At 52.9% G+C, this 12,187-nt stretch overlaps 1 protein-coding gene across 1 annotated transcript in view; it reads right to left on the reverse strand.

The window, feature by feature from the left end:
• Positions 1-4,215: 4,215 nt before the first annotated feature.
• LOC309415150 (dnaJ homolog subfamily B member 5-like) overlaps positions 4,216-12,187 on the reverse strand; it is a gene marked incomplete at both ends in the record, with an annotated part of 21,048 nt that continues 13,076 nt past the window's right edge. The window contains 2 exons of the mRNA XM_082012590.1: positions 4,216-4,449; positions 9,836-10,434. Of these exons, the coding sequence (XP_081868716.1) occupies positions 4,216-4,449; positions 9,836-10,434 (833 nt within the window). The remainder of the gene's footprint in view (positions 4,450-9,835; positions 10,435-12,187) is intronic.

Consider the following 12,187-nt stretch of genomic DNA (forward strand, 5'->3'; position numbering starts at 1 on the left):
GTCTGGTGGAGCCCATCTGTATGTGTGCTTCCCTGGTGCGTTCGAGGTTGCTCTTCATTTTTATGCCTCTTAGCCCGAGTTAACAGAAGAAATTGGTTTGTCAGTCTTGTTCCCCTGCCCTAATTTGTCAGGAAGCACCAAGAGAGCAGGTATCTCTTGCTTTTCTGATGCTGGCCCTGAGCTGTCAGGTCTCCTGCTGCTTTGGCTGCGCTGCAGCAAAGGACTTCTCCAGCAATCCATGTTTCATTTGCCCTGCGTGAAGGCAGACACAAAGGAGCTTTTGAGCTGTCTCTGGAGTTTGTGGTGCAGCATGACCCTGCTATGATTAGGGAAGAGGGGAGCTTCCTCTTTTAATGCTGCAGCAGCACTGTTCATCAGGCTCTGTGGAGAGATTTTCTCCTTCCCCTGCAATGTTTCATGCATCCCTTTGGGTTTCTGATGACAGACATGGTTCTTTGCTGCCAGCTTGCCCCTTGTGCCTCATACTCAGTAGTCAGGTTCTGGTAGTGGTTCTTATCCTTCTTTCCAGTTACAGGTTGCTGCTTTGCTCCTCTGTTTATTTTCCCTTTTCTGAACTGAAAAATGTGCTACTACTGTACTTCAGTGTTTTATATGAGAGAAGCTCTGGGTTTGGTCCCATCATGCATGCAGGAGCAGTGTGGCAGGCTGGATAGGGCCCAGCCCTGAACTGCAGAGGGAGACCCTGTTTGAAGCAATGGCCACAGGAAGGGGGGCAGGAACTGAGTATCTCTACAAAGAGGCTTAAAGGTAGATTGTGTGGTAGAAGGGTGCCCTAGGCCTTTGGGGCTGAGCCATGTTGGAGGGCAGCCTCCTCTGTGGCAGGAGTTGTGTAGGACCTGGGTGGCGGGAGTTTCAGCCCCAAAGCTTGGCAGATCTAGGAGAGCTTCATCAACCTGGCTAGGTTTAAGGGTGGAGAGGAGATGGGTAAGGTGAATCTCATCTCAAAATGGCAGAAGGATGGGACTATCCATGAGGGGGGCTTGTGCGTAGCAATGGGGAGAAAAACACTGAAATTTAGAACACCGTGTTTAAATAGCACAACTTCCTGTTGTAAACCCCTGGGGAGGGTGGGTTGACCCGGGCTGGATGCCAGGTGCCCACCAAAGCTGCTTTATCACTCTCTTCCTCAGCTGGATAGGGGACAGAAAGTATAACAAAAGGGTCATGGGTCAAGATAAGGACAGGGAGAGATCATTCAGCAATCACTGTTACAGGCAAAAGACTTTGGTAATAAATGAAACTAAATTTTCCCCATCAAAATCAGAGTAGGGTAACGAGAACTAAAACCAAATCTTAAAACACCTTCCCCCTACCCCTCTCTTCCTAGGCTCAACTTCACTCCTGATTTTTCTCTACATTCCCCCCCCCAGCAGCCCAGGGGCAGGACTCCTCACACTCTTCCCCTGCTCCAGCATGGGCTCCCTCCCATGGGTGACAGTCCTCCATGAACTTCTCCAATGTGAGTCTTTCCCACAGGCTGCAGTTCTTCACAAACTGCTCCAGTGTGGGTCCCTTCCATGGGGTCACAGCTCCTGCCAGTAAACGTGCTTCAGTGTGGGTCCCCCTCCCCCCCTCCCTCTCCCTCCATACAGCCAGGCCCCACAGAGGACCATGTGCAGCCCAGCCATGGTGTGTGCAGTGGGGGACACTACTTCCCTCCCCCCCCCCCCCGGGTGTTAGAGGCTGGTCCCTGATGAAAGAGATTGGGGCCCTGCAGCACCCTAAAACTCTCCGAGCTCAGCAGTGTGCTCCTGCCAGCAGAGGGCAGGCACTATCCATGCTTGGCATGTCCCCTAGGCCATCCTATGGGCCATCTCTATAGGCATTCCTGCCCCATGGGTATCCCTGGCCCCAGGAGCATCCCTACAACTATCCCCTACCCCATTGAAGTGCCCTCCCAAGTGACATCCCCTGCCCCATGGGTGTTCCTGTTCCAAGGGCATCTCCTCCCCATGGACATCCCCTGCCCTATAGGCATGCCTGGCAGCATTGTCAGCCCCCATGGCTGGAGGGGCTGTGCTGGCTCTGCCCCTCAGTCTGCCTAGCCCAATTAGCTGCTCCCAGCCCTGTCTGCTGCTGTGGGTTGTGTGGCTTTTGGTGCTTCTGCTTGGCACCATATGGGCAAACATTTTTCCTTGTATCAGTGTTCATATCCCTGGGGTGCAACATGTGCCCCTGCCTCTTGCCCAGCCCCAGGGCCTCTCCAAGAAGAGCTGGGCACAAGCGTCTCTCCAGCCCCCTTGAGCAGCCTCCACCAGCAAGGAGCCCCCTTCACTGTCCCATCCCCGGCTGTACCACCCACTACTCACAGACCCCTGCTCCTGCTGCCTGTCAGCCGTGTCCCAAGAGCCCCAAGGGGATGCAGAGCCCTGATGGAGTTGTGCACAGCCCCAGCATCTCCCATCACAACACACCCTAAGAAGGTATATTTTTTAAAATACTTTATTTTTTCTCTCAATACTGACATTCAAAACAAATTACAAAAATTACAAAAAAAAATTCAGGTTTCATTGAAACTGAGAAAAACAAAGCAGCTTGCATCTGCACACTGACCTGTCTTCTCACTCCAGCAGTGTCCACCAGGTTTCTTGATGTCAAACTCCACAGGGACCAACAGAGGGAACCAGTGGCATACCCTTGCTGGTCAAACTGGGTGATAAATTAAGCAGTGCCTAACAGGTCTCCTCATCTGTGCCAGAGCCGTGACACCAGCCAGCCTCCCCACCACATATGATACAATATGTACAGCTGTACACCCAACCTGATGCTTGCCACCCCACCCCTGGCCCCAAAGTACACCCTGTTTCAAGTCAATGATTCCTGATGGGGGGGAATATTTTGGCAGAGGTTTTCTCAGTGGTGCTGTAGTGGAAGAGGAGCCATACAAAGCCAGGTCAAACATGCATCCCACTCTGTAGGAGCCATTCCTGGGAAAAACAACTGGGACAAGGCAGAGTGGACCAAGAAAGGTAAGAACTATAAAAATTCTCCTGAGAGAAATCCAAAGGTTTTAAAAAAATAGAGCATTTAACAACAAGCCCGGATTGCCTCATGCACCTCCCAGCTCCACCTTAATAACCGGAAATACCTCCTGAATGAATTGTCCCTGCAGAAAAATATATACATGTGCATTACTCTTCCTAGTAAAATCCTGAAGGTTGAATGCAAATGCTAGTGAAAACCACAGCTCTGCTCACGCTTGGCTCTGCTTTTGCACCCCGGCTTGTGGTACGCAGGCACACACGCACAGAGCGCGCCACTCCAGGAACCCCAAAACAGGCAGAGAAAAACCCTTATGGAGTTTATCTAATTTAATGAGCTCTATATATATGTATATAAATTTTTTTAAAAAGCAGCAATGCAAACTCAACACATCTGAACAAGAAAGCTCCACCCTGGGCTTTCCCCCCTCCTGCTGGCTGGGGCTCTGCAGGCAGTGGATGCAGCCAGATGCTGCCCAGCTGCCCACGGGCACCAGGGACAGCCCCAGCCCTGGGCAGGGGCAGGAGGCTGGACGGGACCATCCTCAAGTGCTTTGCACTCCATTGTTTGGCACAGCTAAGGCTCGGTTGTAGGCTTGGCATAGGAAAGCAAACTGTGGTTGGACTCAGTACTATAGTCCCAGGTTAGAAGCAGTCTGGCTCTGGGGGTGCCACTGTGGGCAGGAGTGATCTCTCTGCCCTACGTGTGTGGGACAGTCTTCTCAGCACCACAGTACAGCTGGGACCCCAAACAGCAGCAAGTATCAAAGAGGGGAAGAGAAAACTAACAAACAGTGAGGATGTGAGATCCTGCGGATTCCTATTTACACTGCGCCGAACCTTGACAAGTCCAGCCTCTCGTGGGAAAAGTGCCTGAAAAGCAGGTGATATGAAAAAACAGAATGTGATGCACCTCCCCAGGCAAAGGGCCCGTGTCACTTGCTTGTGCAAGACAGAAAAGCTGGACCTCTGGGGAAAAATAAAAAGTTTGGCAGCCAGGAGAGCTGTGATAGGTAAGGCAGGAGCCTCCCCACTGCCAGAGTGGAAAACGGGCCAAGAGGGATGGGTGGGGGGGTGGGTTGGATGGAAATTTTAGAAAAGGAGAGGGGGGGTGTCTGCATTTGAAAGTGCTGTGGCACCTCTGCTCCGTGCAGGCCAGATGCTGCAGCACATGCATTTGGAATACTGCTGCTTGGAGGAGAGTCCCCGAGCTCTAGGAGCATGGGAGGTGCTGCTTGAGGATCTGTCTCGTATGGGGAGCTATTCTGTTTGGGAAGTGGATTTTGAACTCCACGATCAAGTCTCCTCGCTGGCTGGGGGCCTTGGGGAAGGGCAGCCCCTCCCCACGCAGTCTCTTCACTGTCCCTGGCTTGATGATGTCGTTGCAGGGCAGCGGGATCACCCGCCCATCGACGGTGGGAATGTTCACGGTGCAACCACATAAGGCCTGTGGGGAGAAGAGGGGGACACACTGTCAGACGGGGCTGCCACTCAAAAGCATTCCCCGCCAGCCATGCCGCTGCACCCCATCCCTCCCCCAGCTGCTCCCTAGGTTAAACCACCCAGCTTTGTTTGGATGATGCCCATGAGCAGTGTGGTTGATGCTCACCAGTGCAAGCCCAGGTCTGTACTGGTGCCGGCCAAACTGGGCTGCAGGAGCCATGCAGGAGAGGGGTGCCCCCCTCCCCAGGAGGCACCACCTGCAAGCAGCTGGCCACTCGCAGCAACAGGACAGGCTAAAGTTAGCCCCACCCCTTCCCCGGCCTCATCGCCCAACCTCGGGCAGCCAAAAATCCAACTGAGATCATCGGATGCCACCGTGGTTCATCATCAGCCGTCGCCCTCCAGAGCCTGGCACTGGGGGTTATCTATAGCACAGCCCGTGTCCCATACCCCCGCCTCCCTCAACAGCCTCCAAAAGGTTACTCTGGCACAGGACAGCGGTGTGGCCACGGCACAGCACTGAGCTTTCCTGGAAGCCGAGGTCCCGGAGAGGCTGGTCCCCATCACCAGTCCCCATTGCAAAGCCAAGAGTGGTGGATGGGGTGCCACCCCATTGTACCCCAGCAGCCAGGGCGGTGGGTGCCGCAGCAGCCGCAAGCCAGCCTGTATTAGTGAGCCACGTGACATGGGAATGCAGCAAGAAAATCCTTGTGTCCTTAAATAACTTGGACAGCTCCGGCATACACGTGGGCAGGATCGTCTCCAGGCTTTTGGCAAGGGAGAAAGGCTGAGGGAGCGGACTGCGGAGTGATGCTGGGGTTGCCAGGGGTAAAACCTTGAGCTTCCCAGGCCGGGAGCTGGCACAGACTTGCCCATGCGGGACAGGTCCTGGAGGGTCCCAGCCCTCCTCTTCTCCCCACCACCAAACACCCTGCAAAGGAAGGGGAGGAGGATGCAATTTGCTGTTTCTGGGGTAGATGGGAGGATGTTCTGCATCCCCCTCCCCAGGAAAAGCCTCTGGTGGCAGAGCAGCAACAGGCACCAGGAGAAACATTTCTTCTCATGCTGGCTACTGGCTCAGAGCCAATGGTTGCAGCTTCTGCAGCTGAACCAGGGCTTTGCACCAGAGTGATTGCAGTGGGAACATACCAGAGCCAGCTCTTGGACTCCAGTGAGCAGAGAACAGGAGAGCTGGGGCCATCTCCTTGCACAGCTCCTCTGCACAGGCTCTCCTCCTGGGAAGAGCTTTTCTGGCTGCAGGGGGATACCCATTGCCAGCTCTATGCAAGCAGCAAGTGCATGGCTGGATCATCCAGCAGGTTGGGGGGAAGTGAAGGACAATCTCCCCACATCAATGCATTCCTGCCCTGCACTCACCCAAGGATGCTAGAGCCCTCCTGCTTGTTGGTACCCACCATCATGCACCATGGGAGGGCTGCACAAGTCCACATGTATCAGGGAAAGGACATCTCCAGCCATAAAATAGGAAGAAGAGTAGGAACTCCCTATTGGGAGCACATGGATGGGGCAAGCAGAGGGATAGGAGGAAGAGCAAGTGGTAACAGTGAAGGCAGACAGGCTCTTAGTATTTCCTTCCTAAAGCCAAGATACAAGAACCAGAGGTGATTGCTCCTTCACCATATCTTCCTGGTTTTCATTCTTCTTGCCCAACTTCATTGGCATTTGGGAAACTGGTTGCTGAAGTAACATCAGTAACCATGGGAGCTGCCCTGTATCCTAGAAAGAGGCTCGGTTTATCCCTAGGTATTAAATCACCATGGGTTTGATAGCTGAGCTCTTCACTGTGCTGTGAAAACTGAGCTTTATCTAAGTCAGCGGCAGGTCCTCCTCTGCTCACAGTGAAGCTGGCGGGGGGGGGAAATATCACCACCGTTCACATCTCAGCCAGGCACTGACACATGGATGCTTTGAGGAAGGTGACGCTAGGTAAATGATGCAAAATGGGCGGCTGCCAAAGGCAGGCATTAGGCAGGCAGCTGGGCTGGCGCAAGCCCCTGATGGCAGTGCTGCCTGAAGATCTGCCTCCCAGGAGAGGCAGCTGCTGGCAGAGCAGTGTCACTTTTCCCTCTCTCGATCTCCCACTGCAACGCACACCTGTAATTTTAAGAAGGGACACTTCCCCGTAGTCCACAAGTCTCTGGGGAAGCCCTCTGGCTTCCGCAGCAGCTGGGCAGCAGCACTCACCAGGCAGCAACCACCCTGTGCCACTCCAGCTGGGGGGATGTGGCACCCAGCAGGGCCAGGATGTGAGTACTGGGAAGGCATTGCCTCCCCAGGTTGCTCTGCAGAGGGGTCTGTGGGATGGAGGAGGAGGATGCTCTCCTGACTGCCCCCAGCCTGAGCACCAGGCGTGTTGCTCCCCGCAGCAGCAGGGTGCTGGCAAGGAATCTCCAGCATGACCACGAGTCAGGTCACAGCACCCACCACCTGCCAGCTCTGCCTGCCAGCACCGTGCTGTGCTGCTCTTGTGGCAGCGGAAAAGACTAAAGCTCAAGATAAAAAAGGCAGACTTGCAAGGAGGAAGGGAGCAAGGAGAGTGCCCAAGGCTTACAGCCGTAGGCTCAGGTGATGAAAAGGTTGTACCACAAGGTGCTCCGTCACATACTGAGATGGTGGCATATGGAGTTGGGGAGCTCCTGACATCTGCTCATGCTCCAGAGCACTTAAGCTACTTCTTCTCATGGAAGATAAAAGCAGCAAAGTATCACCCTGCCCTGGCAAGCAGCAAGCTGGGGATGGCAGCCAGGCCAGCAACTCCCTGATGATGCCCAGCATGTTGGGTTTGCAGTGGGGGAGGACAGAGACCAGACAGCCCAGCTCAGAGAGACAAGGAATTTGCCCAGACCAGCAATTTCCACCAGTCTCTCTTTGTGACTGCATCATGCAAACCAAATGCCAGCACACACACCTTGCTCATGGGCAGCTGGATGGAGATCACAGGTGCCCTGGGGGTGTGAGGTGGCTGGGGGACCACTCAGCACAGCCGAGCCAGTGCTTTCCCAGGCCCAGCACCAGCACTTCTGGTGCAATAGCACATGGGGCCATAGCAGGTTTCTCCACTTGCTGCTCAAAGGGCAACTCCAAGCAAGAATCCCTCCAGCCTGAGCAATGCATGAACCTGGGCTAACACGGTCTGGACATCATGACAGCCAGCTTGGGGTTAATTTTACAGATGGGGGAATGCACAGCAGGAAATATCTGAGATATAGCATGCATGACTCCATAAATAAGGCAGCCTCTCCTCAGTATTTCTGGAGTGGCCAGGGGATCCAGCCACCACAGGAATAAACCTCTGCACATTGCACCGTGAAGGAAATTCAACTCCTGAGTCTGCAGGTTAACTTGAGATGCATTTGCACCAGGAGCACCCAGATCTGCCTGACTTACATGGCTGCCCCTTGCCCCCAATACACCCAGTCACAGCCTCAGCTGGGATGCAGAGCCATCACAAAACTCTCCCAACTCACTGGCACACTAACAAGTTCATGTTTCCCTACCCCAGGTCTGGCCCATTGAGCTTATTTCTATTATGTTCTGAAATGCATTTAAATCTGTCTTCAGAAGAAAAAAAATCACCTCATTAAGAGGACAGACAGCATCTACAGTCTGAAAGGAACAGCAAATGGCAGCTGCCAAAAACTTCAGTGTTAAATGCAGCTGTCAGCTGGGATTTATTAAAAGGTAGTTATACAGCAGCTGCGGTGAATGGCACATCTTGTACCTGGGTAATCTCCCCTTCCTCTCCCACCTTCATGCAGCTTGCTGGCTCTGATGCATCCAGCCCTGCTGTGACCTCCAGGACTGGAAGCCTGGATATGTTGGGTTTTGCTCACTGTCTGAATATTTTGTTTATTTGGTTCTTTATCTAGGCAAGCTGTATATGGAGGGGTTAAAAGATGGGATTTTGGTCCATAGTTGGACCCTGGGTAAGAAGTAGATAGCTGAGGAAACCGCAGCAGAGGGGTTAAAAGATGGACTTCCGGCCCGTGAGAAGAATAGTAGAATATCATTGTGTTCCAACCACGGACCACGCGGTGGTATGTATACAGAGGGGTTAAAAGATGGAATTTTGGTCCATAGTTGGACACTGAGTGAGAAGTAGACAATGAGAAAACCGCAGCAGAGGGGTTGAAAGATGGACTTTCAGCCCGTGAGAACACCGCAGTTAGCACAGTGAGAAAAACAGATAGCTGGGTGAGAAGTAGATAACAGGCTGGGTGAGAGAAACCAGATGGTTTCCCACAGAGATAAGAAAGTTGAACAATACTAGGGGAGGACGCAGAGGGAGGAATCCTTGCAACATCTTGCTATTGGCTTAAGCATGATTGATAATATGCCGTGTGTACAAAGCCTACGAACCAATAGACAGGATGGCTATGGTGTGTGCAGCGTGCCTGACCAGCGGGCACATACACCATAGGCTCCCTATGTTGAGAGTCAGCAACAGAGGCGTGTTTCGGCACTCACTGGTCACGTGTGTCGAAACCCGCTCCTCTGCAACTGTATAAATACTGGGATTTCCCGAAGAGCAGGGGATCGGTGTACGGCGAGGCCACTGTTGCCTCCGTGGGGACGCCCACATAAAGCTGGCACCTACCGACTGCTGGGCTGAGCGTGCGGCGCAGGACAACACAAGAATGTACGGACGGGCCGTCTTCCTCACAGTCCTTGGGTCGGTAAGACAATTGCTTTGCAAGATACCCTTAGTGTAACGCATGCTTGTAGATAATAAACGCTTATTGCTTTTCCCCTTGTAGTCTGTGTATGTGTCTACCCTCCTCGGGAATCCTCGAAACCACCCTAAGACACAAGCCTAGAACCAAAGAAAACATCTGGTTTTAGCTAAAGCATTGCTCAGCGATGGTGAGGTACCACCTTTCTCCACGTGACCCAGTGCTCTGTCCATGGGGATTGATACCTGGCACTGTCCCAGATAGTACCTAAGCCACAGCAGGCTCGTCTATGAGAAAAAGCAGGGACCAAACTCATGCCAGCAAACTTGGGTTTCCCTTGTTCCTACAGAGGATCTGGGCTCTCTCCCATATGTGAATACACCAAAATAGAAGGACAAGACATATAGGGAAGGGAGAAAATGGGTAAATACCACCTGTATTGGCTCAAGAAGCAAGGCACATTCAGCAGGTACCGCAGCACCCATGTCCTACACCCAGCACAGAGATTGAGCATCTCCAAAACCAAGTATGAGCTGGTTTCTGCAGCTCCTCTCTGCAGAGGTCTTTGCTTGTGTCTCTCATGACCTACCTGGTCCTTCCTCATCAGCGCAGGAAAAGGACTGACACCCTTCTTGGCTCCACGTGCCACAACCCAGCACCACCTCCCACCCCACAGGATTTCCCACTGATACGCACCTCTTTAAGACTGATGTTTGCCGTGTAGACCACATTCATCCCATCCCTCTTGAAGTGTGAGTGAGGCTTGTCCTTGAGGATAAAGATGATGTCAGCAGGGATGTTGTCTGGGGTGGCATCCCCTTCTTTGGGGAATGTAATTTTGGTTCCCTCCTTCCAACCCCGTTTGATGACAATGTTTAGGATCTTGTCCTCAGTCTGCATGGTCTGGCCATCAGCATTGAGCCTTCTGCGGGTGATCTTCATCCTTTTGGTGGAGCCGTGGTAGATCTCTTCCAGGGACACCTTGAGCTCATGGATGATGGGTGGGTCTTGGACCTTTCTCCGCGTGTGCAGGGACTCCTGGTGCCGCCGGTGAACCCCACTAATGCCACTGAAGCCAAACCGGCCGAAGGCACTGAAAGGGTCATCATAGTCATCGATATCCATATCTTCCTGGTCAAAGCCACTGAACACCCGGGAACGGCTGCTAGCAAAGAAGATATCAAAAGGGTTGGAGCCTCCAAAGAAGGACGCAAAGGTGGCATGGGGGTCTCCGTGGAAGGTGTAGTGGAAAGTGTTCCCTGAGCCACCTGAAGAGCCACCTCCAGTTTTGAGACCTGAAAAAGAAGTGGGAAGATGAGACATTAACACTCCCTGCAGGCAGACGCCGTGCTGGGACCATACTTTCCACACAGGAGCATGGTCTCTGTTGGTTCCAGGCAGCCCTTCCAGAAGTGCAGGTCACCCCCTCCAGCCCAGCCATCTGTGGAGACCATGGGCCAGGAAGGCACCACCCCAACCCACAGTCCTGCCCCTACACACAGCAAGCTCAAAAGCCATTCAGGATTTGTCCCTACTACCCTGACCAAGCACTTCCTTGGTTCTCTCCACCCAATTCATGGCCATTTCATTTAAAACATTTCCTGACCAGCCCATCTCCATTTTTCCCCATGGGCAGGCTCCCTTCTTCCCAAATAGCTCTGTCTTTTGGGCTGCACCAATGGCTGCAGTCCAGGAGCATCACATCCAGCACGTGAGAAAAGGCTTTGAACTTAGTGAGAAACCATGACTCTTGGTGGCAGAGCAGGTGGAGGTCAGCAGACCTCCAGGTCAGCACACAGCAGGAGGGATACAGCTCTCTCTTTACAGACTGTATAAAATGTCAGGTAAGTTCAAGGTTTGGATCTTTTGGCAACTGTTCCTGTGGGAAACTCCCCTGCCAGACCTCGGGCAGGGCCTTATGTCACCACACACACCCCATACCCCCCAAAGTCCCAAGCAGCCAAGACACATGACAAGTGGCCTCTAAAGAGGTCACACATGCTCTGCAAGGCTATTTTTGACCAGGAGGGCCCAGGAAGGGTTAAGCCAAGCCTAGCTCAAGGACTATTTTCAGGGCACGCTAGTGACAGCAAAGGGCTATTTCTGACAGGCTGTCCCTCGTACCAGCCCCCTGCAGTAGGAGATAAGAGGGAGACAAGCACAGAGCAGGCAAGTTTGGGGATCTTTTCTGATCAATGAAGTTTCTATCCTGGGTGGGGAACCTTTCACTTCACCTCGTCCACCCCAGCATGTGGAACCCAGAAGCCAATCAAAATACCAATCCCCAGACCATATTGCTCAAAAGAAGGCATCTGATGGGAAATGAAAGGTGTATGGGACCATGGACCATGACTGGTCTGGAAATCGTGGGAGGTGGATGGCAGTCCCTGTCCCACAACAGGTCCAGCCAGCTCATTGGCATCTCCATCCCCCTCTCTCCAGCCACAAAACCTTTTCACATCTTTCATCCCATTTCTGCCCAGCTTTCTGCATGTGACCAGCACCAGTTACCCAAAACACCAATGGGGTTTGGTTTTGCCAGTACTCCCCATCCTGCTGCAAGGAGGGGGCTGCTCTTCCCTCCCTCCTTAACTCACTCTTATTTTAGCTGCTTTTGGTGATGGGGATTTTGCCAAATCCCCAACGAGCCCCCGTCTCTAACAGACTGTACAGCCAGGAGTTTCACCTTTAATCCCATCGCCAACGCCAGCCCACGCAGGGTCCAATTTTGGCAGCACCTCCAGGGAAAGGCTAGTTTCCCACTTGAGACAGCCTCTTCTCATTTTACACTGCAGAAAATCATGTGGCTCAGGTGCATCCATCATAGCCCTGACATAACTAATGGGTCAAGAATTAACCCACCACTAGTTAATTCTGCTGGTGGTTCATTAAGGGATGCACCTGCCCGCCGGCCCTATAAGAAGGGCTACATCTTCCACCCAGCAGCCTGTTCCTGCCAGACCTCCTGCTCTTTAAGCACTCAAGCCCTGGGCTGATTAACGCAGATGCCATTTGATGCTCTCCTCGAATGGGGTTGCGCTCTTCCAT

This window comes from Phaethon aethereus (assembly GCF_964289735.1).
Source record: "Phaethon aethereus genome assembly, chromosome: W".
NCBI classification, from domain to species: Eukaryota; Metazoa; Chordata; class Aves; order Phaethontiformes; family Phaethontidae; genus Phaethon; species Phaethon aethereus.